General features: G+C 34.7%; 1 protein-coding gene across 4 annotated transcripts in view; it reads left to right on the top strand.

Moving 5' to 3' along the window:
• Positions 1 to 24,822, top strand: part of SYCP1 (synaptonemal complex protein 1) — a 188,026-nt gene extending 163,204 nt beyond the window's left edge. For all 4 annotated transcript variants that reach the window (XM_077119795.1, XM_077119793.1, XM_077119794.1 and 1 more), the window contains 5 exons: positions 413 to 472; positions 4,649 to 4,828; positions 19,968 to 20,111; positions 24,454 to 24,543; positions 24,640 to 24,822. In XM_077119795.1, the coding sequence (XP_076975910.1) occupies positions 413 to 472; positions 4,649 to 4,828; positions 19,968 to 20,111; positions 24,454 to 24,543; positions 24,640 to 24,777 (612 nt within the window). In that variant the 3' untranslated portion in view covers positions 24,778 to 24,822. The remainder of the gene's footprint in view (positions 1 to 412; positions 473 to 4,648; positions 4,829 to 19,967; positions 20,112 to 24,453; positions 24,544 to 24,639) is intronic.
• The last annotated feature ends 2,600 nt before the right edge of the window (positions 24,823 to 27,422 follow it).

Here is a 27,422-nt window from a genome sequence, read left to right as displayed (position 1 = left end):
TCTTTATCCCTGTTAATCTCATGTTGAAAGCCTGTTCATTATTCAAGGTCCAATTGAAATATATGTTTTCTCGACTCTCAGGGGCAAAGTGAAAATATTTTTGGCCTCCTTGCAACTCTACCAACAGTTTAGTTCATTGTAGATATTCCTTGCCTTATAATCTGATCCATCCACTTCATTTTACAGATGAGAAAGTTGAGATTCAGAGTTTTAAGAGACTTACTCAAGATTCTACAGATACACATTAGAGAAGAATCAAAATCAAAATGAAAAGATAATCAAAACCATATAACATGGAGATCACTTTCTTTGTTTTAATAGTTCTTGGGAAAATTATTACATTGAAAATAAGAAACTCCATTTGCTAATGATAATGATTATTTTGTTTGTATTTGATATTCATTTTTAATAGGAAAAATTCAAAAGAGAGGCAAAAGAAAACACAGTTATTCTCAAAGAGAAAAAGGACAAGGTAGGAGTTTTATATGATTCTTATAATTTTCTGTTAACGAATTCATTTCTAAACAGTTACTTAGAAGTAATTCTTTTATTCTTAAGTGGGAAAGAACATTTTAAATATTTCATAGAATTTTTTCTCCTGAATTGTTTCTTACTATTTAATAATGAAAAAGGATTAGCTAAAATTTTTAAAGCATTTCTCATTTTGAAATTTAAAGTGAAGTTTTCATTCTTTCCCTGTAATCTTTATTATAGTATTATCTTAAATTAGGTCTGTGTTTCTCTCAAGACATTTCCAGTGTAGCAGTAAAATATTTTCATTAAAAATTCTAGAGCTTATATTTAGATTATGTCTAATGTTGGCTTGGTAGGGGCCCAAAAAATGGCATTCTATTTTCCTAACTTAACTTCTGAACCAATTAAGAAAGACAAAGGAGAACCAAAATAATATCTTTATTAATGATAACTAATATTGGAGAATGTGCCAGTTTGAAACTCTTGTTAACCCCAGAAAAGCCTTAATCTGGTTTCAATATTGTTGGTTGGGATCTTTTTTGATTTAGTCGTTTCCATGGAGATGTGACCCAGTTGTGAATGGGGCCTTTTGATTAGATGATTTCCATGGAGTTGTGTCTCTACTAAATCAAGGTGGGTTCCTTACTGGAGTCCTTTAAGTGGAAACCATTTTGGAAAAAGCTTCTGAGATGACACAGAAAGAGGTGTTTGGAAATGTAGAAGGAAAACGCCCCCAGGGAAGCCATTTTGAAATGAAAAGCCAGGAGATAAAGCTAGCAGATGTGCCATGTGCCTTCCCTGCTGACAGAGAAACCCCACACGTCATCAGCCCTTTCTTAAGTCAGTATTCACTGGATGCCATAGGTTGGCCATTTGTGAAGTCTTAGAATTTGTAATATAATCAATTCCCTTTTTAAAAGCTGTTCTGTTTCTATTATACTGTATTTTGGCAGCTTTAGCAAACCAAAACAGAGAACATGGCTTATATTTTCAGGTAAGATGATTTCCTAATTCTGAAATTCCTAATTGAACAGATTTACCTTCCCTGTCACTGATAGAGCTAGACTGGGACAAATCTAACCTGGTTGATAACCTACTCTTGTAAAACTTAAAGTATAAAGTTGCAGAATAGAACGTGTGCTTTCTCTACTTTTCAAAAGGAAAAACTTGGACTATATGTGCCTACTGTTTCCTTCCAAATTCACCAATCACAGTAAGTCATTAATCTCCCCCTAAGGGAGCAGGAAAGTTAGAAATGTTATCCTCATTCTGCTCTCTACATCTGGAAGGAAGCACCAGATATGGGAAAGAAAAGAACCCCATAGCATCTAACCCATTTGGTAATATAAAATTGTTACTGAAGAATTTTTATTGCAATTTTTTGTTAAAAATGCTAATTATATTCTTTATATACAATAATGTAGTCTCCTAAAATCCCACAAAAGTTGCTTTGATTACAGTTAAACTGAAAGGCAATCAGAATAATCTGGGAACAGTTCAGTTGTTACATATAGATAATGCTACTATTTTGTTGCATTTGAGTTCAAAGAAAGGGAAAAAGGAAAAACAGATTGAACCTGTGAATGAATACTGAGTACCTCTATGTCACAGACGCTGCACTAGACATCTAATATTCTTTTTTAAATATAGTATGTTATTTTAGTTTGCTAAATTCTGCTGGAATGCAATATACCAGAAATGGAATGGCTTTTAAACTAAGGCATCCAGGAAAACATACCTTGATTTAAAAAATGCCGAATGACATCCAAGATTTCTCTATCAGGTGTGAAGGCACGTGGCTGGCATCTGGGTATCAGAGGTCCTGGCTCCTGGTTCGTTACTTTGTGCTTCTGATTGCAGTGGCTAACTTCTAAATGTCTGTGGGTCTTACTTAGCTCCTCTGGGGCAAAACTCTGGGTTCTGGCTTGTTTAGCATCTCATGGAAAGGTACTTGGAGACATCTGCTGAACTCTGCTTCTCCAAATGTCTGGGTCTAAGTTGGCTCTGAAGCAACTCCAAAATGTTTTCCCTTTTAAAGAACTCTTTAAAGAACTTTAAAAAAACTAAACAAGAGCCATTTTGAATGGGCAGAGTCATATCTCTTCTAATCAAAAGGCCACACCCACAATTGGATGTGGCATATCTCTATGGAAACAACGTACTCAAGAGATCCTACCCTACAATATTGAATTTAAGAACATGGCTGTCCCACAAAATTGGATTAGAATAAAAAATATGGCTTTTCCTGGGTACATAACAGTTTCAAATAACATATATTTCTTCATATGATGTAAGTATGTATTACATGTTCTTTTGGAGTTATTTTGATCTCTTTCTATATAAACTCAATAATATATGCCCTTTATTTGTATCTGTTATCAAGTAGACCGATAAGTGTTCTGTATTTTATCTGGATGTCTGGATAGATATATTGAAAATAATGAGAAAATGATAAAAGAAATGAAAAAAATTAAACTTTTGTTTGCTATACTTTATTGTCAACAATATTGAACTATTACAAGGTTACCAAATATTTTTGTGTCTGGGAATGTTACTTTACTTCTCCGTGTGTCAGTTTCCTCATCTATGAAGGGATAATAATGGTACTTATCTCCTAAAGTTATTATAAGGATTAAATGAGATAATTGTTAAGAGCTTAAAATAGTGTGTGGTGTATAGTAAACACTGTGTGTTTACAAAAATACAGCAGAGAAAATAGTGAATGTATGTATGCATAATGGGAAATTTAATATTCAGAAAATAATAACTTGTAGGAAAACACATAAGTTTTCCTAATTTTTAGGAAAACACATAAGTTTCCATGTAGTATTATGAAAAGGGATATTTCTGTATTTTAGAATTTTTTCTTTGGCTATCAGAAAAATGTCAGTTCTCAGACATAACCACAAGGTGGTGCAATGTCTTTAAGTTGCCATTATCAGGCCTGTTTGGTGAGGCAGGGAAACTGTCCATGAGAGCAGGTACATTTTGTAGATTAGGGGATGATGCCTAAAGAATCTAGAGAGCAGAAGAAAATTTGCATTTAAAAAATTACATCATCAACGATAGTCAGAATACATAGGAAAAAGAATAGAAATGCAACTCTGGAAAAAAGAATGTCACCAAAATTCCTACCTGCTGGAAAAGGGGTTTATTAAGTGACAGATTTCTAGACCTGGGCAAGAAATGAGTCATTTCATTTAGGTTCTTTATTATTTTATATATACACTTGATCCTGGAGATAATTATGATTTATTTAAAATCACAATATAGTATAATATTCAGGCAAAAAGGGCATAATACTTGGTCGTAGACCAATATGTTTATAGCACTGCAAATTCATCCACAAAGCTTTTGAAATATTGTCCTTATAGTCCTTTTTTGTGCTCTATTCTTTCATATAACTGATTCCTATGAATATTTTCATAGAGATGGTGGTGAATGAAGGAAGTAGTAAGATAGAAAGTGATGATCATGAATTTCTTGTAGGATTTCACTAGTGCAACTAGAAAACTAGGCCAGATGTTGAAAGAAGCTGTATACAAAAGTAGAGAGAAAGTAAAGTGAGAAAATTGAGTTGAAATAATGTTTAAATGTTTAAAATAAATTGTCAGTTTGTTTATTTTCATAATTGAAGCCATGGCCATTTTCTCAAAATTTCCTGAAACTGCCTTACTTTCCTTTCTCTCTCCCTCTTTTTATTGGGGGGAGGGATAAGGCTGATGATAAGAAAGGGATATTTTATGGATGACAGAGAATAAGAATGAGTACATAAGACAGAAAGAATGAATGAAAATGAGGATAAATTGCCCTCTGGCTTCTAGATCTTTGGAGTGAACCACAAAGGTAAGGCATTTTGCTACCATATCTGAGATTTGTTATTGAGAGAACCCTCAGATTTTGGCCATATCAAGAGTTGATATATCTTATTTGTTTTCATGGCAGCTTTGTTGAAGATAGAGAAGGGACAGATGTCATTTTCATCTTAAATGGGAAAGCAAAATGACAAAGCATCTATATGTAATTTATTTAAACTTTTCCAGTCAATACATTTTTGAATAAATTCTCATTTACTTCAGTGTTATTTCTACTAGCTGCTGCACTTTAATTAAAGAAATAAATAATTAAAATGACATTTAATGATGGTTTTATTCACTTTTGTTGTTCAATACAGAAAACACAGACATCTTTATTGGAAACTCCTGAAAATAGTTATCGGAAATTTGATTCTAAAGCAACTCCTTCACAAAGTATATCTCAAAATTTCACATCAGCTGATAATGGAAAATCCAAAAGTAAAAAAGACTGTTTGTGGACATCTGCCAAAAGTACTTTATCTATACCATTACCAAAGGTTGGTTGCTAACATTTCCTTAAGAGTAGCAATATTTTTTTAATTAAAATAAGATGGTTGTAGTATCAGTTTGAAAACTTAGGGTATTTAGACTCTTAGTTTCTTTTGTTTAATATACTTCTTTAAAATATTAAAGTAAAAATCTCTTCCTGCTTCACACACATATGTATGTGCATGCACACACATACTCAGAAAACCAGTGTTTTGAAAGTTTCCATTTTGAAAGGGTGTCAGCATGTAATGGTTCTATCAATGTCCACAATTTAATGGCATTTTGGATAGATTCCATCACTTGCTGGTCATTCACCAAAGGACAGGCTCTGATGTGGGAAATCTGATTTTGAATTGATGTTTTTCAGTATTATCCAAGTTACCTCCCTTTTATGTTTACCATATATCTACTTGTAGTTCTTTACTTAGAAGCCAGGTCTCTTCTCGGGGCATGTGCCACAAACGAGGTGGCTCAGTCTTAACTCTCTTCTATAGTATCTACTTAACCCGTGAGGAATTCTACAAATTTAGTGTACTGAGTGATACTGCAAGAGGCCCCAATTCTGTCCTTTCTCTCCTCTCTACCATTCATCTGTCTCTAATTTACTTTTTGTTTGCACAGCTAGCCAAAGAGAATGATAAGCAAATCTGCTGTCTAGATTCATATCCAACTAGGGAAAGAGATGACAGTCTCGTCTTCTTGAAGGTACCCCTAGTCTTTATAAAAATATTCTTGGAGTTCCCACCTCATTTGTCTTAGAAGTTGAGGGAGAAAGTATCACAACTCATCTTCACCCCACTAAGCTGAGATTTCATGTATTCCCTTCAGATCCTCCCCTCAATTCTGTCAGTTTTTGCTTCATTGTATTTTTAGACTCTGCTGTTAGGTGTATATATGTTTGTAATAATTATGTCTTCATGGTAGATTAGCCATTTTGCAGATGTCCTTCTCTATCTCTAGAAACAGTTTTTGTCTTAATGTAATTTAGACAAATTATTTTAATTTTGTCTAAATTACAAAATCTTAATTTTGTCTGACATCAGTGTAAGTGCTCCAAATCTCATCTCCTTACTGTTTTCATGTTATGTATTTTCCCCTTTTAATTTCGAACAATTTGTGCCATTGAAGTCTAAAGTGTGTCTCTTGTGGAAAGCATGTAGTTAGATGAAGGTTTTTTTAAAGTCCATTCTATGATTCTCTGCCTATTGATTAGGGGTGTTAATCCATTTACATTTAACCTAATTATTAATAAGGTAGAATTTATGTGTATCATTTTGCTTTCTGTTTTCTGTATGTCTTATGTCTTTTTGTTCCTCTATTCTTCCATTACTGCTTTCTTTTGTACTAAATAGCTGTTTTCTAGTATGCTATTTATTTATTTATTTATTTTTTACATGGGCAGGCACTGGGAATCGAACCCAGGTCCCTGGCAGGCGAGAACTCTGCCTGCTTAGCCATAGTGACCTGCCCACTAGTGTGCTATTTTAATTCCCTTTTTTCTTTTTAATATATTTTTGATTTATTTTCTTAGTGACTTCCTTGAGAATTATGGTTAACACCTTAATTCAAAGAAATCTAATTTGGATTAATACGAACTTAATTTCAATATATACAAAGACTTTGCTCCAATAGATCTTCATTCCTTCCCCCTTCTTTTATGCTGTTGTTAACATATAAATTACATTTAAACATTATAAACCTATCAACTAGTTTTATAATTATTGCTTTACGCTCTTGTTTTTAAAAATCAGATAGAAGAAAAGAATTACAGATAAAACTGTGTATACGCTGTCTTTTATATTTACCTATATAGTTCCCCTAACTCAAGCTCTGTATTGGTTTGTTAAATACTGCTGGAATGCAATATACCAGAAATGGAATGGCTTTTAAAAAGGGAATTTATTAAGTTAAAAGTTGGCAGTTCTAAGGCCATAAAAATGTCCAAACCAAGGCATCCAGAGAAAGATACTGACTAAAGGAAGTCCAATGTCTGTCACATGGGAAGACACGTGGCTGGTGTCTGCTGGTCCTTGTTCCTGATTACATTGCTTCCAGTTTCTGATGTCAGTGGTTTCCTCTGTGATCATTTGTTGGGCTTCAGTTAGCTCCTCTGGGGCACAACTTTGGGTTCTGGCTTACTTTGCATCTCATGGGAAGGCACATGACAACGTCTTCTGGACTCTACATCTCCAAATGTCCACGTCTAGGCATCTGCTCTCTCCATTGGCACTCCAAATGTCTGCATCTCTGCCAGCTTTGAAGCCACTGTGTTTTCCCCAAAATGTCTCCCCTTTTAAAGGACTCCAATGAATTAATCAAGACTCACCTTATTTAGATGAAGTCTCATTTGTATCTATATTTCCTTTGTTGCTTACACTTTGGGCGCAAAGTCTAAGAAACCATTGGCTAGCATAGGTTTGTAAATATGCTTCCTGATGTTATTCTTTAGGAGTTTTATAGTTCTGGCTCTTATATTTAGATCTTTGGCCTTTACTGAGTTGACTTTTGTGTATGATGTGAGGTAAAGGTTGTCCACCTCATTCTTTTGCAAATGGAGATCCGGTTTTCCTAGTACCATTTGTTGAAGAGACTATTGTTTCTCAATTGAGTGGTTATTACCCACTGTATTAGTTAGGGTTCTCTAGAGAAACAGAATCAACAGGGAACCTTCGCAAATATAAACTATGTAAAAGTGTCTCACGTGACCACGGGAACGCAGAGTCCAAAATCCACAGGGCAGGCTGTGAAGCTGACGATTCCAATGGAGGGTCTGAACGAACTCCACAGAAGTGGATCACCAGAAGAAAGGTCACCAGCCAAAGCAGGAAGAAAGAAGAGAGCCTGTCTCTTCTGAATCCTCCTTAAAAGACTTCCAGTGATTAGATTGAACATCACTCATTGCAGAAGACACTACCCTTGGCTGATTACAAATGAAGTCAGCTGTGGATGCAGCTGACGTGATCATGATGTAATTCTATGAAATGTCCTCATTGTAACATACGGGCCAGTACTTGCCCAACCAGACAAACAGGTACCACTGCTTGGCCAAGTTGACATATGAACCTGACCATGACACCCACCTTGTCAAAAATCAGTTGTTTCCTGGACAATGTACCCCCCCCCCCCAAAAAAAAATCAGTTGGCCATAAATGTGAGAATTCATTTCTTAGGTCTCAGTTCTATTCTGCTGGTTTGTATATCTGTCTTTGTGCCCATACCATGCTGATTTGATTACTGTGGCTTTGTGATAAGCTTAAAGATTGGAAAATATGGGTCTTCCAACTTTGTTCTTCATTTTCAGTATGAATTTGGCTAATAAATTACCATTCCATATAAATATAATTTTTGGCTTTTCAACTTATGCAAAGGAGGTTGTTGGAATTTTGATTGGGATTACATGTTTAGTCTTCTAGTCCATGAACACAGAATTTCCTTCCATTTATTTAGCTCTTCATTGATTTCTTTTAGCAATGTTTGTTGTATAAGTCCTTTATGTCCTTGATTAGAGTTATACCTAGATATTTGATTATTCTAACTGCTATTGTAAATATAATTTTTTCTTGATCTCCCCTTCAGATTGTATATAGAAAACTCCTTATTTTGGGGTGTTGATATTGTACTCCTCCATTTTGTTGAGTTCATTTATTAGCTTTAGGAGGTGTATTGTGGATTTTACAGGATTTAGTGTGTATAGAATCTTATCATTTGCAAATAGTATAAGTTTTGCTTCTTCCTTTCCAATTTTGATACCTTTTATTTCTTTTTCTTGCCTGATTGCTCTGGCTACAACTTCCATTACAATGTTGAGTAACAGTAGTGACACATCCTTTTCTCATTCCTGATCCTAAAAGGAAAGCTTTCAGTCTTTCACCATTAAGTCTGATGTTAGCTATGAATTTTTTATAAATGCCCTTTATGATGTTGAGGAAATTTCTTTCTATTTCTAATATTCTGAATGTTTATACCAAGAAGTTGTAGAAGTTTTGCTGGTTTTTTCCTTATGCCTTTTCTGCATCATTTGAAATGATTATTTATTATTTTTACTTTGAACTATTGATGTAGTACATCATTACATTAATTAATTTTCTTATGTTGACTTTCCCTTGCATACTAGGGATAAATCCCACTTGAACATAGTATATCTTACTTTTAATATGCTGTTGGATTTGACTTGCTAGTATTTTGTTGAGAATTTTTATTTCTGTATTCATAAGACATATCGGTCTGTAATTTTCTTTTTTTGTGCTATCTGTATCTGGCCTTGGTGTGAGGGTGATGTTGACCTGGTCAAATGAGTTAGGGAGTGTTCCCTCATCTTCAGGTTTTTGGAAGAGGTTGTGCAGGATTGGTATTAAACATTCTTGGAATGTTTGGTACAGTTTCACTGTAAAGTCATGTGAACCTGGGCTCTTCTTTTTTGGAAGTTTTTTGATAATTTATTCAATCTCTGTACTAGTTTCTGATTTGTTAGGACCTTCTCTTCCTTCTTGAGTTAGTATAAGTCATTGGTGTTTCTAGGAATTTGTCCATTTCGTCTTGGTTGTTTAATTTATTGATGTACAATTGTTCATAGTATCCCCTTATAGATTTCATTTCAGTGGGGTTGATAGTAATGGCCCCCTTTTCATTTCTGATTTTAGTTATTTACCCTCTTTTTTTTCTTCTTCAGTCTAGACAAAGGTTTGTAACTTTTATTGATTTTTCAGTGAAATAACTTTTGGTTTTGTTGATTCTCTCAATTGCTCTTTTTACTTTTTTTGTTTCTATTACTTTTTCTTTATTGTAGAAGTTAGGAGTTTACTTAACAAGCATGCATAAAATACAGGATTCGCATATATCACCCTATTATTAACACCTTCAATTGGTGTGGGATATTTGTTACAATTGATGATAGCACATTTTTATAACTTTACTATTAACTGTAGTCTGTGATTTAACTTAGTGTTCCCTGTGTAGTGTAGTTACATGATTTAAAAAAAATATATTACATATTTACTATCTAACATTTCTCCTTTTAATACCATGCAGATATATATTTCAGTGCCAGTAATTGTTTACAATATTGTGTTATCATTACCACCATCCATTACCAAATCATTTCCAGTATTCCAAATAGGAACCCTATATATTTTAAGCCATAACTTTCCATTTTCTATCCCCACTCCATACCTTGGTAACCTGTAGAAGATTTTATTCTTCCATTCATCGGTTGGTTGATGCTTGGGTTACTTGGCAGTTGTGAATAATGTTATGAACATTGGTTTGCAAATGTCTGTGTCCCTGCTTTCAGTTCTTCTGAGTATATACCTAGTAGTGGGATTGCCAGATCATATGGCAGTTGTATGCTTAGCTTCCTGAGGTTTTGCCAAACTATCTTCCCCAGCAGCTGTACCATTTTACATTCCCATCACCAGTGAATGTGTTCCTTTTTCTCCACGTTCTCTCCAACACTTGTAGTTTACTTTTTCAATCTAATAGGTGTGAAATGGTATCTCATTGTGGTTTTTTTTTCACCTTAAAGCATGCTTTGTATTATTGAAAATTTGTCAATGTAGATTTTTCCTATATTCTTCTAAAATAAACATAAATGTACCATAAAACAGTGGTGATTTGTTTGATTTCACATTGTGTTTTTTCCTCAAGATTATTTTATTTCAGAACACATTATTAAAATTTACACTGTAGACAGAGTTAAGTTCACATTTATAGTGATATATGATATATATGTGTATCTCTGGCCAAGTGATATATGGACTGTTTAGTTGCGAGAAATTTTTTAGTGCAATTTTATTGAGATGTAGTCACACACCGTACAAACCACCTGTGCTGGTTTGGAAGGATTATGTGCCCTGGAAAAGTCATTTTTTAGTCCTGATTCACTCTTGTGGGAGCAACCATTTCTTTTCTTCCTTATTCAGCACCATAGTTTGAAAACTTGATTAGATTATCTCTACAGAGATGTGACACGTCCAATTGTGGGTATTAATCTTTGATGAGAGGGAGATGTGACTCTACCCACTCCAGGTGGGTGTGGGTATTGATTAGTTTACTGAAGTCCTTTAAAAGAGGAAACCATTTTGGAGAGAGCCACGAGGGAAATACAGAGGCATGAGAACCATGAGATCCCACTGAGCCAGAGATCTTTGGATATGAAGAAGGAAAACGCCCCTGGGGGAGCTTTATGAAACAAGCCTGGAGAGGAGGCTAGCAGAGGTCAGCATGTTTGCCATGTACCTTTCCAGTTGAGAGAGAAACCCTGAGCTTCATCAGCCTTCTTAAACCAGGGTAACTTCCTTGGATGCCTTAGATTGGACATTTCTTTAGCCTTGCCTTAATTTGGACATTTTTATAGACTTGCTTTAATGTGGACATTTTCACAGCTTTGACCTGTAAACTTGCAACTTAATAAAGTCCCCCTTTTAAAAGCCATTCTATTTCTGGTATATCACATTCTGGCAGCTAGCAAACTAGAATGCCGTCCAAAGTATACAATCACTGGCTCACAGTATCATCACATAGTTGTGCATACACCCTATGATCAGTTTTAGAATACTTTCATCAGTCCAGAAAAGAAATAAACATAAAAAAGAAAAACCAAATCCTCCTGTATACTTATACCCACCCCTTCCCCCCACACCCATTATTGACTTATAGTATCAGTGTGGTACATGTGTTACTGTTGACAAAAGAATATCAAAATATTGCTGTTAACTATAGTCCATGGTTGGCAACAGGTACATTTCCCCCATACATTCATCTATTATAAACTTCTGTAATAGTGCCCTACATTTGTTTGTTCTAGTTCATGAAAGAATTTTTTTATATTTGTACAGCTAAGCACAGATATTTTCCACTACAGAATTCACCATTACACATTACCATGTTTTAACCTCCAACTTTCCTTCTGGTGACATACATGACTCTAACCTTCCACCACATTCACACACCATTTAGCATTGTTAATTATTCTCACAATGGCGTGCTACCATTACCTCTATCCATTTCCAGATGTTTAAGTTCAACCTAGTTAAACATTTACATATTAAGTGCTCCCATTCTTTAGCCTCATTCTATCTGGTAACCTATATTCTGTATTTTAGGTTTATGAGATTACATACTATATTTAGTTCATATTGGTGAGATCATACAGTATTTTTACTTTTGTGTCTCCCTTATTTCACTTAACATTACATCCTCAGGTTTCATCCATGTTGTTGTGTGCTTCAGGACTTACTTTCTTTTTACTGCTGAATAATATTCCTTTGTATATATATATATAATACCACATTTGGTTATGCATTCATCTGTTGATGGACACTTGGGTTATTTCATCTTTTGGCAATTGTGAACAATGCTGCTATGAACATCAGTGTGAAAATGTCTGTTCACATCCCTGCCTTCAGATCTTCTGGATATATTCCAAGTAGTGGGTCATAAGACAACTCTGCTTAGCTTTCTGAAGAACTGCCAAACTGTCCTCCACAGTGGCTGTACCATTTTGCATTCCCACCGGCAGTGAAAAAGTGTCCCAATTTCTCCACATCCTCTCCAAAACTTGTAGTTTCCTGTTTATTTAATACTGGCCATTCTGTAGGTGTGAGATGATATTTCATTGAAGTTTTGACTTGCATTTCCCTAATAACTAGTGAAGTTGACCCTCTTTTCATGTCATGGAAAAATGTCTATTCACGTCTTTTGCTGATTCCAAAATTGGGTTGTCTTTTTATTGTTGAGTTGTAGAATTTATTTATATATTCTGGATAGTAAACCTTTATTGGATATGTGGTCTTCTAAATATTTTCTCCCATTGAGTTGGCTGCTTTTTCATCCTTTTGACAAAATCCCTTGAAGCACAAAAGTCTTCAGTTTTGAGGTGGCCCCATTTATCTATTTTTTACTTTCTTTGCTTGTGAATGAGTATAATGTCTAAGAAAATTACTGCCTATCATGTGATCTTAAAGATGCTTCCCTACATTTTCTTCTAGGAGTTTCATGGTCCTGGCTCTTATATTTAGGTCTTTGATCCATTTTGAGTTAATTGTGTAAGATATGAGATAGGAGTCATCATTCATTCTTTTGGATATGGATATCCAGTTCTCCCAGCCATTTATGGAAGATACTATTCTATCTCAGTTGAGTGGACTTGGAAACCTTGTCAAAAATCAATTGACCATAAATGTGCCAGTTTATTTCTGAACTCTCAATTTGGCTCCTTTCAATAATATGTCTGTTTTTATGCCAGTACCATGATGTTTTCACAAGTGTAGCTTTGTAATGTTTTAAAGTTAGGAAGTGTGAGTCCTCCAAGTTTTTGTTTCTCAAGATCTTTTTGACTGTTTGGGGCCCCTTAATCTTCCAAAAAAAATTATAACTGACTTTTCCATTTCTTCAAGGTAGGCATTGGAATTTAGTTTGAGATTGCATTGATTTTGTAAATCAATTTGGGTAGAATTGACATCGTAATGATAATTACTCTTTCAGTCTATGAACACAGTTGTCCTTCCATTAATTTAGGTCTTCTTTGATTTCTTTTAACAAAATGTTTTGTAGTTTTTTGTGACCAACTATGTTACATCCTTGGTTAAATTTATTCCTAGATATTTGGTTCTTTTAGTTGCTATTGCAAATGGAAGTTTTCTTGATTTCCTCCTCAGATTGCTCTTTAGTTTTGTTTAGAAACACTACTGATTTTTGTGTATTGATCTTGTACCCTGTTCCTTTGATGAATTTGTTTATCAGCCCTAGTAGCTTTGTTGTAGTTATTTGGGAATTCCTATATATTAGGATCATATCATGTGCGAATAGTAAAAGTTTTACTTCTTCCTTTCCAATCTGGGTGCCTTTTATTTTTTACTTGACTAACTGCTCTGGCTAGAAATTTCAGTAAATGTTGAAAAGTATGGTCACAGTGGGCATCCTTGTCTTTTTATTAGATCTTAGAGGGAAAACTTTCAGTCTTTCACCCTTGAGTATGATGTTAGCTCTGGGTTTATCATGTATGGTTATGCTTGTTTGAAATTGTTATGTACCCCAGAAAAGCCATGATCTTTTAATCTAATCTTGTGGGGACAGACTTATTGTTGGGTGGAACGTTTTAATTAGGTTGTTCCATGGAGATGTGACCCCACCCATTGAAGGTGGGTCTTAATTGGAGTCCTCTATTGTATTGGTTTGCTAAATGCTGCCAGAATACAATATACCAGAAATGGAATGGTTTTTAAAAAGGAATAGCTTAAATTAAAAGTTTACAGTTTTAAGGCCATAAAATGTCCAATCTAAGGTATCCAATAAAGATACCTTGACTCAAGAAAGGCCGATATCTGTCACATGGGAAGGCACATGGCTGGCATCTGCTGGTCCTTGTTCCTGGTTCCATTGCTTCCAGTTTCTGATGCCAGTAGTTTCCTCTCTAAGCATCTGTGGGCCTTCATTAGTTCCTACAGGACACAACTCTGGGTTCTGGCTTGCTTAGCATCTCATGGGAAGGCGCGTGGTAATGTCTGCTCTCTCTGTCAGCACTCCAAACTACTCCAAGATGCCTGCATCTTTGTCAGTTCTGAAGCAATTCCAAAATGTCTCCCAGTAAATGAATCAAGGCCCACCTTGAATGGGTGAATTCATATCTTCATCTAATCAAAAGGCCTCATCCACAATTGTGTATGTCACATCTCCATGGAAACAATCCAATCAAAGTTTCCACCCCATAATATTGAATTAAGAGAAAAGAAACATGGCTATCCCCGGAAGCTTGGATCAGGATAAAAGGACATGGCTTTTCTGGGGTACATAAAAGCTTCCAACTGGCACATCTATGAAGAGAATGAAAGGCAGAAAACATAGTATGAGCTCAGAGCTGATACAGAGAGCAGAGAGATGAAACCAGTGAAGGATGTTTGGAGACAGAAAATGTCCCAGGAGATGCTAAGCTAAGAGATGAAATCCAGATTTTGCCCCAGAGAAACTAAGAGAGGACCCACAGATACTTAGGAGGGAAAATGCCCCCAGAAGAAGCCAGAAGACCCAAGTAGCTGAGAGAGCCATTTTGGAATCCAATTCAGGAGAAAAGAGGCACCCTGTGTCTTCCTTTGTGACAGAGAGACCCTGGACATGATCAGCCTTTCCTGAGTGAAGGTATCCTTTTATTGATGCTTTCATTTGGACATTTTCATGGCCTTAGAACTATGACCGTGTATCCTAATAAATCCCTCTTGTAAAAACCATTCCATTTCTGGTGTATTGCATTCCAAAAGCATTAGCAACCCAAAATATATTTTTGTACCAGAAAAGTGGGGTGCTGCAGTTTGTAAATGCCAAAAATTCTGGAATGGCTTTATAAATGGATGAGGGGCTGTAAGAATTGTGAGGAGTTTGATTGAAAAGGCCTGAATTGCTTTGAACAGACTGTTGCTAGAAATGTGGACTCTAAAGATACCTCCAATGAGGCTTTAGACAGAAGTGATGAATGTGTCATTGCAAACGGGAAGAAAAGTGACCCTTGTTTTAAAGTGGCAAAGAATTTGGCAAAATTGACTGCTGGTGTTGGATGGAAGACAGAATTTGAAAGCAACAAGCTTGGATATCTAGCTGAGTAAATTTCCAAACCAAATGTAGAAAATTTAGGCTAGCTTCTCCTTGCAGGTTATAGCAAAATGCAAAAGGAAAGGTATAAGCTGAGAACTGAACTCTTGGTATAATGAAATCAGAAGTAGATGATCTGAAAAATTCTGGGCTTCCAGAAAATTGCTGCCAGAAGATAGTGCCTATGAAGATTTAAGCAAGCATGGAACCAGTCATCCATGTCAGGACAAGCCAGGATTTGAGATGAAGTTATCCATAAAGGAGTTATGGAAGGTCCTATTTTTTGATGGTTTTGACCCCTGTATGCTGCATGCCAAACCAACAAATTTTTTACAAGGTCTGTATGAATGGAACCACTGATGATCTGGTTTGAAAGGGACAGATGAAGGAAAAATGACTTTAAAGGCAGATCCATGGAAGCTAAGGAAATCTCCAGAGCCAAGAAATCTTGGGTCAGGAATGCAAATCTGTTCACACATGTGAAGAGGATGAGGTTGCCCAGGAGGCAGAGGGCAGATCTTCCGTTTCATTACTTGGGAAGAGTGTTGCCCCCTCAGGCCTCAGAGAGGGTGGAGCACATTCCCTGGGGATTGGGTAGGGCCTGACAACCACCCCACTGTTCTGAAGTATTGCGTGTGTGCCCCAGAGATGGCAGAAAGTCTGGGTGCCACCTAGCTGCTTGGGAAGGGTGGAGCTGAGAACAAGGAGGTCTCCCCAGAGCTCCTAAATATTACAGTCCTCACTCCAGTGATTGAAAAGAGCAGGGTTGCTGCATAAGTCCTTGGAAATTGTGGGACTGATACTCTATCAAGCCCCAAGAATAAAACATCATCTATAAATGATTCACACACCTTAAAATCTAATGAAGTTTGAGTGGTACAATGGTGGCTCAGGTGCAGTGCCATGGTGGTTCAGTGGCAAAACTCTCACCTGCCATGCCAGAGACCTGGGTTTGATTCCCAGAGCCTGCCCATGCCAAAAAAAAAAAAAAAAAAAAAATCTAATGAAGTTTGCCTTGTAGGTTTTCAGAACTTTTGGGTCTGGTGACCCGTTTTCCTTTCAATTTCTTTCTGTGGCAAAGGGGACAATTATCCTGTGACCGTCCCTTCTTTGTATATTAAAAGCAGATAACTTGTTTTGAGTTTCACAGATCCACAGCTGAGGAGAATTTTACCTCAGGACAGACCATACCTGTTGCTGATTTTGATGAGACTTTGTACTGTTTTTAACTTTGTATTTTATTTGTATTGTACTGAAATGATATAAGGCTTTTGTGATATTGTGATGAAATGCATGTATTTTGTATAACGAAAGAACATGTCTTTTTTGGGGTCCAGAGGATAAAATGTACTGATTTGAAACTATTATGTACCCCAGAAAATTCATGTTCTTTTAATCCAATCTTTTGGGCGCCGACTTATTTGTTGGGTGGGACCTTTTGATTAGTTGTTTCCATGGAGGTATGACCCTGCCCATTCAAGGTTGGTCTTAATCCTTTTACTGGAATTCTCTATGACGAGAATAAAAGGTAGTGAGAGCACAGAGCTGATGCAGAGAACAGAGAGATGAAACCAAGTGAAAGATGCTTGGAGACAGAAAATGCCCCAGGAGATACTAAGCTAAGAGATGAAATCCGGAGTTTGTCCCAGAGGAGTTAAGTGAGGACTCACAGATGCTTAGAGATAGAAATGCCCCAGGAGAGGCCAGAAGGACCCAAGTTGCTGAGAGAGCCATTTTGGAAACCAATCTAAGAGAGAAGGGCCAGCAAACATCAAGTACCTTCCCACATGACAGAGAAACCCCGAATATGATTGGCCTTTCTTGAGTGAAGTTTTCTTCTTATTGATGCCTTCATTTGGACATTTTCTTACAACCTAATAAATCCTCTTTGTAAAAACCAACCCATTTCTGTACATTTCATGCTGGCAGAATTTGCAAATCAAAACAATATCCTTTATTGTGTTGTAGACGTTTCCTATATTTCTATTTTTCTGTTTTTATCAAGAAAAGATGCTGGATTTTGTCAAATGCCTTTTCTGCATCAATGGGGATAAATTGTGTGTTTTATCCTTTTGTTAAGATGGTATATTACATTAATTGATTTTTCTTATGTTGAAGAACACTTGCATACCTGAAATAACCCCCAGCTGATCATGGTGTATAATTCTTTAAATGTGCTGTTGGATTCAATTTGCAAATGTTTTGTTGAGGATTTTTATGTCTATATTTATAAAAGAAGTTGGTCTGTTAGTTTCTTCTAGTATCTTTATCTGGCTTTGGTATTAGGGTGATATTGGCCCTAAAGAGTGAGTTATGTAGTAGCCTCTTTCTTCAGTTTTTTTGGAAAAGTTTGAACAGATTGGTATTCATTCTTCCTGGAATGATTGGTGGAATTCAGCTCTGAAGCCATCTGGTTCCATGCTTTACTTTGTTGAGAGAGGTTTATCTGTTGAGGTCTTCTATTTCTATTATATAGTGTAGATTGTTTATATTATAGAGTGTAGATTGTTTGTGTGTTTCTAGGAATTTCTCCATTTCATCTAGGTTGTCTAGTTTGTTGGCATACAGTTGTTCATAATATCCTCTTATGATCATTTTTATTTCTGTGGGGTCAGTAGTAATGTTACCCCTCTCTGATTTTATTTATTTGTATTTCTCTTTTTTTCTTTGTAAGTATAGCTAAGCATTTTTTAATTTTATTGATTTTTTCAAAGGACCAACTTTTTGAATTCTAATTTTTGTTCCCAATTTCATTTATTTTTGCTCTAATCTTTGTTGTTTCTTTACTTCTGCTTGCTTTGGGGTTATTTTGCTGTTCTTTTTCTAGTTCCTTCTGGTGCACAGTTAAGTCTTTGATTTTAGCTCTTCTTTTTCATCATAAGTGTTTGGGCTATAAATTTCCCTCTCAGCACTGCCTTCCATAAGTTTTGATATGTTGTGTTATCATTTTCATTTGTCTTAAGATATTTACTGATTTCCCTTTCAGTTTCTTCTTTGACCCACTGATTTTTTTAGAGTATTATTCAACTTTCATATACTTGCCAGTTTTTCTATTTTCCACCTGATACTGATTTCCATTTTCATTCCATTTTGTTCAGTGAAGATGATTTATATAATTTCAATCTTTAAAATTTTTTGAGACTTCTTTGGTGACCCAACATATTGTCTATCCTGGAGAATGATCCATGTGCACTTGAGAAGAATATATATTGCTGTTATAGGGTATAGTGTTCTTTAACTGTCTTTTAGGTCTAGTTCATTTATATTATTCAAGTTCTCTGTTTTTTTATTGATCTTCTGTCTAGATGTTCTATAAATTTTTTGTCTCTCTTTTCCTTTATTTACAATCTCCTTTTCTGTATAGTTGACCTTTTGTGGTGTGTCTGACCACATTTTTTCATTTCTGTTTCTGTGTATTTTAAAAGTATTTTCTTTGTGGTACCCTGAGGTTTATGTTATACAACCTACCTCTATAACTGCACTTGGCCTTTTTTCCCTCAGGAATATGCCAGCTTTTCAAAACCCCTCTGGATATCTTCATCAGATTTCCTTTCAAGTTGTTGAGTAGTCTGTTATTACCGTACCTATTAATCACTGCCTTAGGTAGTTGTAAAATTAAAACCCTTGCCTGTAATTGTTTTTGAGAAATGCTTTCTTTTCCTTGTAGGAGAAGAAATTATATGCTAGATAAAGTTCAAGTTAGGTCAAATATAGGCAGTCTTAAAAGGTGACTCTTCCAAGGAACTATCAGATAGTCAAATAATGACAGTCTTTGAGGATGAAACTGAAAAAAACCTCTAACTCTCTTCTCTCTTTGTTGTCTGCCAGGTTGCACTGAGAATGGCCTATTTTTTAAGGCTGCTACAGACCTGGAGAATTGAGAATGAAAGTAGGGAAAGTTAAAAATGCAGCAAAGCTCATTTTCTTACTTTGATTTAGCCGTGGTTCTTGAATAAACGCTTTCCTGGTTGTTGGAAGCTTTTAGTTTATTTACAGAGTTATCAAAAAGTTATTTCTGTATTTTTGCCTTCATAGAGAAGTGAATTTTTCTAAGTTCTTATTTTGCCATTTTCACTGACACCCTTGACTTTATTTTTTAAAATTATATGGAAGAACAAAACAGTATTGGCTATTTTTGAATTACTTTATCAAGAAAATAGAAGCCAACATTTTCTCATAAAGCAGTGAGGATTTTTGTTGAGAGAGCAAAGCTCATGCAGTTCTTTGTTCTAGTCATGGGGTTGGAAAAATTCAAATCACTGTTAAGATTGTTCACTGCTAAAGTTGGAGTCTGTCTCTGTTTCTCTGTCACTCTTTGCTATTATTTTCTTTCTTAGTTGAAGGGAGGAACAAAGAAAATCTATTCTAAATTTTGAAGAAAGTTCTCAGATTTCTAGTTTCAAAATATACATTTTACATTCTTACCCGAACTTTTGCCTCATATACGTATCTGTAATGATGGATATTTCTTGACTGGTAAGAATTCAAATTGCCTTGAAATTATTTGTTTGTTTAAAATAATATATATATATATTTATGTGGTAATGTATTGTTTTTTTTTTTGCATAGGCATATACAGTGAAGACACCAACAAAAGTCAAAACACAGCAAAGAGAAAATCAGAATTTATCCATTGAAGAAAATAATAAAAAGAGAAAAATGGTCTTTGAATTTGATATTACTTCAGATAGTTCAGAAACTGCTGATCTTTTGGTAAAACTTTACAAATAAGTGACATTTATTATTCATCTATATGTTTTTAAATTTCTCTACGTTATTCTTTGGTGTATAATATATATGTAGTACCTATCATTACTATTCTTAAATAAATAAAATTTTGATATGCCTTTCTAGCATTTTAAAGAAATTAGGGTTCAAATAATTTCCCCCCAAATTTTTGAAGTCAAAACATTTTGAAAATACTTGATATAATTGGTTGGCATATAAGATGAGTAAATCATTATCTTGTTTTTTTTCTTTTCTTTCTTTTTAAAAAGAAAGGTGCAGTGGAGTTTTTTTATTTTTGTTTCAATGAATGCTGTTATTCATTCCCCTCCTCTAGCATGTCCTTTATTTTAAGTGTTGTAAAATCAGTTATTGGTTGATAATTGTGTCAGTATATTGGTTGGAAACTATAACAATTCTATCATTCTTAAGAGTTAATGTGTTAAGGATGGCTTATCTAAGGAGGCTCTTTTCCCTCATACTTTGTATCACTAATTTTACCCTATCATGAGTGTATTCATACCTACCAGTATCTTTTAAAGGCATAATAATAATTTATTGAGAAGGATTAAACCTAGATTCATTAAATTAAAAATAGATAAAGCTCATCACATTAAATGGAGGAATGCACTAAAAAAATTCTCAAATACAAAATTTCAGTTAAAGCTATTTGTTTCATTTATTCCACTACTAATTACAAGAACTTTCAAATTTTTCCATTGCTTGAGGCACTTTTGTTTCATTTGTTCTGGAATAATGAGTAATTGAAGTCTTAAATCATAATTTTTGAAAGTAATTTATAGTTTTTCTTCTAATACCCCCTTGTTTTATTGACAGTGCTTAACATCTTAATGATTAAATCTGTGTGCCTAGAACTATTCTAAACACTTTACATAGATTACTTTGTTTATGTGTTACAATAATCCTTTGCTATAGGTATGTAGATATGTTGTTATCTCCATTTTATAGATAAGAAAAGAGTCATACAAGTACTTTGTCCAAGATCACATAGCTAATAAAGCATGGAGTGAAAATTTGAACACAGTTTGGCTCATAGCCAAACTATGAGTTTGCCAAACTATGGCAGTTTAACTGCCAGTGGAAACTGAAGTCCAGATATATAAAAATGTCAGAGGGTGGGCAACGATGGCTCAATGGCAGAGTTCTGGCCTGCCATGCTGGAGACCTGGGTTTGTTTCCCCATGCCTGCCCATGTAAAAAAAAAAAAAAAAAAGATGTCATGAGAGTTAATAGAAAGACCATGGCTCTGGTATTAAACACTCGAGGGTTGGACTCCTATTGTTTTAGCAGTATGAATTTAGTCCAATTTTTAAGCTGAACTGAGATACAGAATGACTCAGTGATTTCACTTCATTTTTTTTAAAGGAGCATCACGACTTTGCAACACAATAAACCTATTAGAGTATTGTGGAATTCAACACAATTGTTTAAACTAGTCTAAAAATACATTTCAAAATGAATTTCATTGATTATAATTATCACTTGCAGCAATTGGTCATTTTTGAATGTTTTGAAGCTGTTAGTCATTTAACTGTTGGAGTTACATTTTGGTGAACAACATTTAAATTAATTATAAAAGTTAAGATTCAAAAATGTGTTGCCTGTGAATTTTATGTATTTCTGATATCCTTATCTTTCATTTTCCAATTAATTTTTAATTTTACATTTTTTTGGTATTGCCACAGGGATACTCACCACATTGTGGTCAAATAAATTTATAGGGGGTGCAAATATGTTGATAATAAGCAGTGTGATTGTGCATTTATCTTTTTGCCATTCTTTCTATTTAAAATTAATTAAGTATCATTGAATTCTTATTACTCCACACTAGGACCTTTACAAATCTTGTTATTGCTTGTTGTGGGCATGTTCTCTCTCTCTCCCTCTGTATGTGTATGTAATGTCATTAGTAATTTTAACAAATTTATGAAATATATACTCATCCTCACTTATAAATGATGCTTAGATTGCCCTCATAGATTATCACATAGCTAATAAAATGGTCCAAGTATGCCTGACTCCAGAGAATCATCACAATCACTGCTCAGCATTCCTTTTCTATTACTTCCATCCTTCTCCAGAAAAGAAAGATTGCCTTCACATCCCAAATGCTGAGGTACTCTGGTCTATTTAATATTTGGTTATGGAAATTCAATAAAAGTCATGGATCCAAATCTAAGACCAAAACATATACAAACTTTTTTTGAGTCCCTTTCAGTTTCTTCTTTGCTTTTCTTCTCTCTCTTCTCTCTACTTTTTTGTCCTCTTTTATCAGATTTCTGATATAAAATTAGTTATTTCATTGATTCTTAAAATATTTATTGAGCTCCTATTTTATATATCAGGCACATTAGATACTCTTTCTTCCTATCCATTAGGAGGATACAGTTTAGGAGGGAGGGAGGCAGCAAGAAAAACAATTTATTATAGCATAGTAGGTGTGTGATAAAAGTATCCAGAGGTTGCAAGAAAAAACAGAGAAAGGGTGTCTTAGCGCTCCAGCTGTGATCACAAGTACAATGATATGGGTTGGCTTAAAGAACAGGAATTTAATAGTTCACAGTTTTGTTTTTCTTTTTTTGAGGCCGGGAGATGTCCAGAATCAAAGCATTAGCAAGATGATGCTTTTTCCCTGAAAACTGGCATTACAGGCTAGCTGCTGGTGATCCGTGGGTCCTTAGCTTTTCTGTCACAAGGAAATGCACATGGTGACATCTTTTCCTTTCTCTTCTGGGTTCCATTGACTTCCAAGTTTTGTTTCTTCCCATAGCTCTCTCTCTTTGAATTTCATTATTCATATAAACGACTTCAGTATTCTAGATTAAAGCCCAACCTGATTCAGTTGACCACAGTCATAGGAATGGATTAAGATTAAGCAAGTGTTTTTTTTTCCCCTGGGGTACATAATTCAGCTTACCACAAGGGTCATCTGAATCATATTGGTGGTTTGTCAGGGAAGACTTCGTGAATAAGGTAAAGCTTGAGTTGTGTTAAAGGCCAGGTAGGAAATAACTAGACAAGCAATGGAAGTAACATTCAAGACAGAGATAACTACATGTGCAAAGACATAGAAAAATAAAACAGATTGGTGATTTTGAGGAACTATAAAGGTTTTTTTTTGGTATGTCTGTAAAGAAAAATCATTATGAGACGGTGAGGAGATCAAGTTAAGAGGCATACATTAACCCATTCATGAAGGTTTTGAGGGCTTACCAAGATGTTTGAAGTACATTCTGAAAACTGAGAAGATATTGAATGATTTTAAGTAAGGGAGTGATATTATAAGGTGTGTGTTTCAGAAAGATCACATGTGCATCTCTGGAGAATTTATTACAGAGATCAGGTTAGTTGTGATAGGTGCCTGAACTAAGACATTCACAATGAAAATGGAGAGAAGGGGAGCGTTAATAGCAATATTAAAGAGATATAATATAGGACTTCATGATTGGTGAGTGGATGAGTGGAAATAAAAATGAATCCCAATTTTCCCAGCAACTGGATGTAACAGAGTGTCATCTAATAAAAATAGGGCATAAAGGAAAAGTTTGGGAGCTAAGATGATAAATTTGATTTTAGACCTAGTGAGTCAAAAGTGCCAAGACTATCCAAGTAGATAGTCTAGTAAGCAGCATGATACCTACAAGTATCCATTGTTAAAAGAATGGATTCTGGAGCCAGATTTCCTGGATTTGAATCCAGGTTCCACCTCTTACTATCTGTATGATCTTGGGCATGTTACTTAATAGCTGTGTATCTGAGTTTTCTCACCTTTAAAATGGGGATGATAGTATACTTATTTCATAAAGTTGTTGTGAGGATTAAAACTAATTAAAATATATAAAGTGTTCAAAACAGTGCCTAGAATATAGTAAATACTAAATAAGTGTTAGCTGTTATTATTTGGGAGAATTACAATACTTATAAATTGATAATTGACAACATTATAATTCTTGCAGGATTGTAAATGCTTGTTTTGCCTAAGTGTGTGTTTGTGTGCTCAGGGTTGGAGGAAGGAGAGAGCGATGGTAGTATAAACACTGAAACTCAAATAGAATAGAAATTAGGAGAAAAATATCCTTATTGTATGCATCTTGTATTTTACATAACATTTCAGCAATATATTTAATAAAATTAAGATCTTATTTGAGAGATTGAGGAATTATTTTATTGTCATCATTGTCATCATCTCCTCCAGTTACTCCTCCTCTCTTTTTTCCCCTTTTCTTGTATATGCTATGTAGGAAAAATTTTAATAATATAATATTAATGAACATAGCCTCAAAATTATATTTCTGTATTTTTCTTTAAGAGTATGGTTTCAGAGGAAGAAACATATAAAAAACTCTACAAGAATAATAACACACCTGCTTCTCATCTTTGTGCTTCAACACCAAAAAAGGTAGCTTTTAAATTTTATCTCAGAAAGCAAATCTTAAAAGCTAGACTTTCTTTTCCTTTTTGGTTACACATATTATGATTTTATTTTTATATTCAGACCACTTCATCTCTGATAACCTCTGGATCTACACTGAAGTTTGGAGCCATGAGAAAAACACGGGAGGACTCTTGGGCCACAATTGCTAAAATGGATAGGAAAAAAAAACTAAAGGAAGCAGAAAAGCTATTTGTTTAAAAACTTCAGAAAATCCATGTAATAAAGGAGACTAATAACATTAAATTTATAGTTAATTTTTTTAATTCTGATTTTTCCAAAGAGCCAAACTGTATCTGAAAATTGAGAAGTTTTTTGAATTTGCACAATTAACTTGTGTTTATTTATATTTTTGTATTTTGCCCTAAATGTGTAATAACCTCATGTTACCTGAAAATTTGTGATTGTATTGAGACAATTAGATAATTATATTTTTTGTTACCTCTTCTTGCATTCATGAAAACTATGCTGTTTTACTGTTTTCAAATTTGCAGAGTCAGCCTTCGAATGCTAGAAATGCATTATTGAGATTTACTCTTTATTCTTTACTATTAAACTATTTTGGATGCAAATAAATGCTTCTCATTGACTCTGTGAATCTTGATATTTTTCATATAATGAATCTTGATATTTTGAGATTATTCCTTTTTTATAACTTTGAGAGCATTTTAGTGACATTTCACACTTCTGAAACAGTTTTAATTTCTCTTTTTATGAAATTTAAAAATGGCTTTTGGTTTCAGGGTATATCGTATAAAGCTATACCGTTATGACTTCTTGAAATACTTCATTTATTTAACATTCATTTGGTACACATTTGCTGACTGTCTATTAAAGGAGGCACAGTTCTGGTTCTGGGGTATTGCAATGAATAAAACAGAAAAATAAACCCTGTTTATTCTATTGAAGGAAATAGACAATAAATAAGATAAATAAGCATAACATATATATAGTATATTATAGTTAATTGCTAAGGAGAAAAATAAAACAGGAATGAAGACTAGGAAATATGAGGGGCGTTGAAATTTTGTGTAGGGAAACCTTCAATTTTGGAGTTTGAATAGCAAGTAAGCTTGTGAATATCTGGAAGGTAAACATTGCTGACAGAGGGAACAAGAAATAAAAGACCCAGAGGTAAGGCTGTACTTAGTATATTTGGGAAGCCACAACGAGGCCTATGTAGTTGGAGGATAGTAAATGAGAGAGAGAATATGAAGAAGGTCTGATAATTAATAGGATAAAGGGTTTGGGTAGACCAATTATTTTGAGTATGTAGGATCCTGTAAGAACTTTGGCTTTTACTCTGAATAAGATGTGATGTAAATGGATGGTTTTGAGCAGAGGACAGATTTGATCTGACATTTTTGGATAGAATCTTTCTGACTGCTATATTGAGATTAGATTGAAGGGCAAAGGGCTAAAACTGGGGAACCAGGTAGGAGGCCTGTTCAGAAATATATGTGAGAGATGGTGATGGTTTGAACAAGTTGAGAGGAGAAGAGGAGGTAAGTGGTCAACTTGTAGATCTATTTTGAAAATTATATGTGGGATGTGAGAGAAAATGATTAACTTTACCATTCTAATTTTAGAGACCAGTGTACTCATTTGTGATGACTTCACTAAAATAAATGTTTTTTTAAACTCCAACAAACTCATAAAATAATTTTAACTAGTATTGTTGAACAATTGGCTAATTTATAATTTGATAACTTAATTATAAAAATTTTTGCTAATTGTACTATTTATTAATAACATTATTTTTTAATTGAATGAAGTTTAGGTTATTTTAGGAAGAGGCTTTCAGCCATAGCCCACGTTTAGGTTAATAGGGCTCTTTTCCTGCCTTTCAGTCACTCTTTGAAGGAGTGACTTATTCTGATTGGCAGGTTTAGGATAAATTGTGCATATAGGTCTCAGCCACTTCTCTGTCTCTCTCTTGGGAATGGAGCTTTTTTCAGGGAGCACATGATCTGCATGTTGTTAAGTTTTACTGGGCAGGCTTTGCCCCTACAGGTGGAAAGAGGGAAGTGTAGTGCATGAGGGAATAAATTTAATTCAGGAGAGTATTAACATATCCCCGTATTTTGAGAAGAAAGTAAAGAATGGAATTCAGGGGAGCTAAATAACATGCTAATATTGTATCTCTGGTGTGGCTTTGGTGTACTGTTCTGGACACTAGCCGCATAGGAGTTTTCACTTGCTAGGTCGTTATAGTCTATGATAGCCTTGTCTTTATATGAGTGGCTGTTTGATAGAAACAAGTTACAGATGCTGGGTCTTAAGTATGTGGTGTATGAGCTTTGCCTGCCTGAAGTAAAAGAGTACATCAGCATATCTGTCCACCAAAGGTTTCAGAAGAGACATAGGATTTGGGGAGGCCTCAGTCAAACATTAGCTGTAGAAAGAGCAAATATATGCTACAATAGATGTGGCAAGGATGTGGTAGTAAGTCATAAGAATTCTTGGGATATATTTTGATACTGGATTGGCTGGAGATAAGGATGAAGTGAGAGGTTAAGAGAGCCACATGGTTGGGAGGATAAGGTTTTAAAGTTCTGTTTTAGACATGTAATATTTGAGATATCTTAGATATCCAAGGAAAGATGTTGAGAAGGCCAGAAGGATCAGGATTTAGTAGTCACTGACATGTAGATGATATTTAAAGCACAGAACTAAATGTGTTCTCTAAAGGATAATGATTGTGCAGTTATAGGAGAAAAAAGAACTAATACTAGGCCCTGGGGACACTGACATTTAAAAGTCAGGCAGTAGATGAGGTGCCAGCAGAGAGATAAAGAAGGAGAGATAAGTGGAGAAGGAATATAAGGAGTCATCAAAGCCAAGAG

The sequence above is a fragment of the Tamandua tetradactyla genome, chromosome 11, assembly GCF_023851605.1.
Source record: "Tamandua tetradactyla isolate mTamTet1 chromosome 11, mTamTet1.pri, whole genome shotgun sequence".
Lineage (NCBI taxonomy): Eukaryota > Metazoa > Chordata > Mammalia > Pilosa > Myrmecophagidae > Tamandua > Tamandua tetradactyla.
This window is presented reverse-complemented; position numbering and strand designations above follow the sequence as displayed.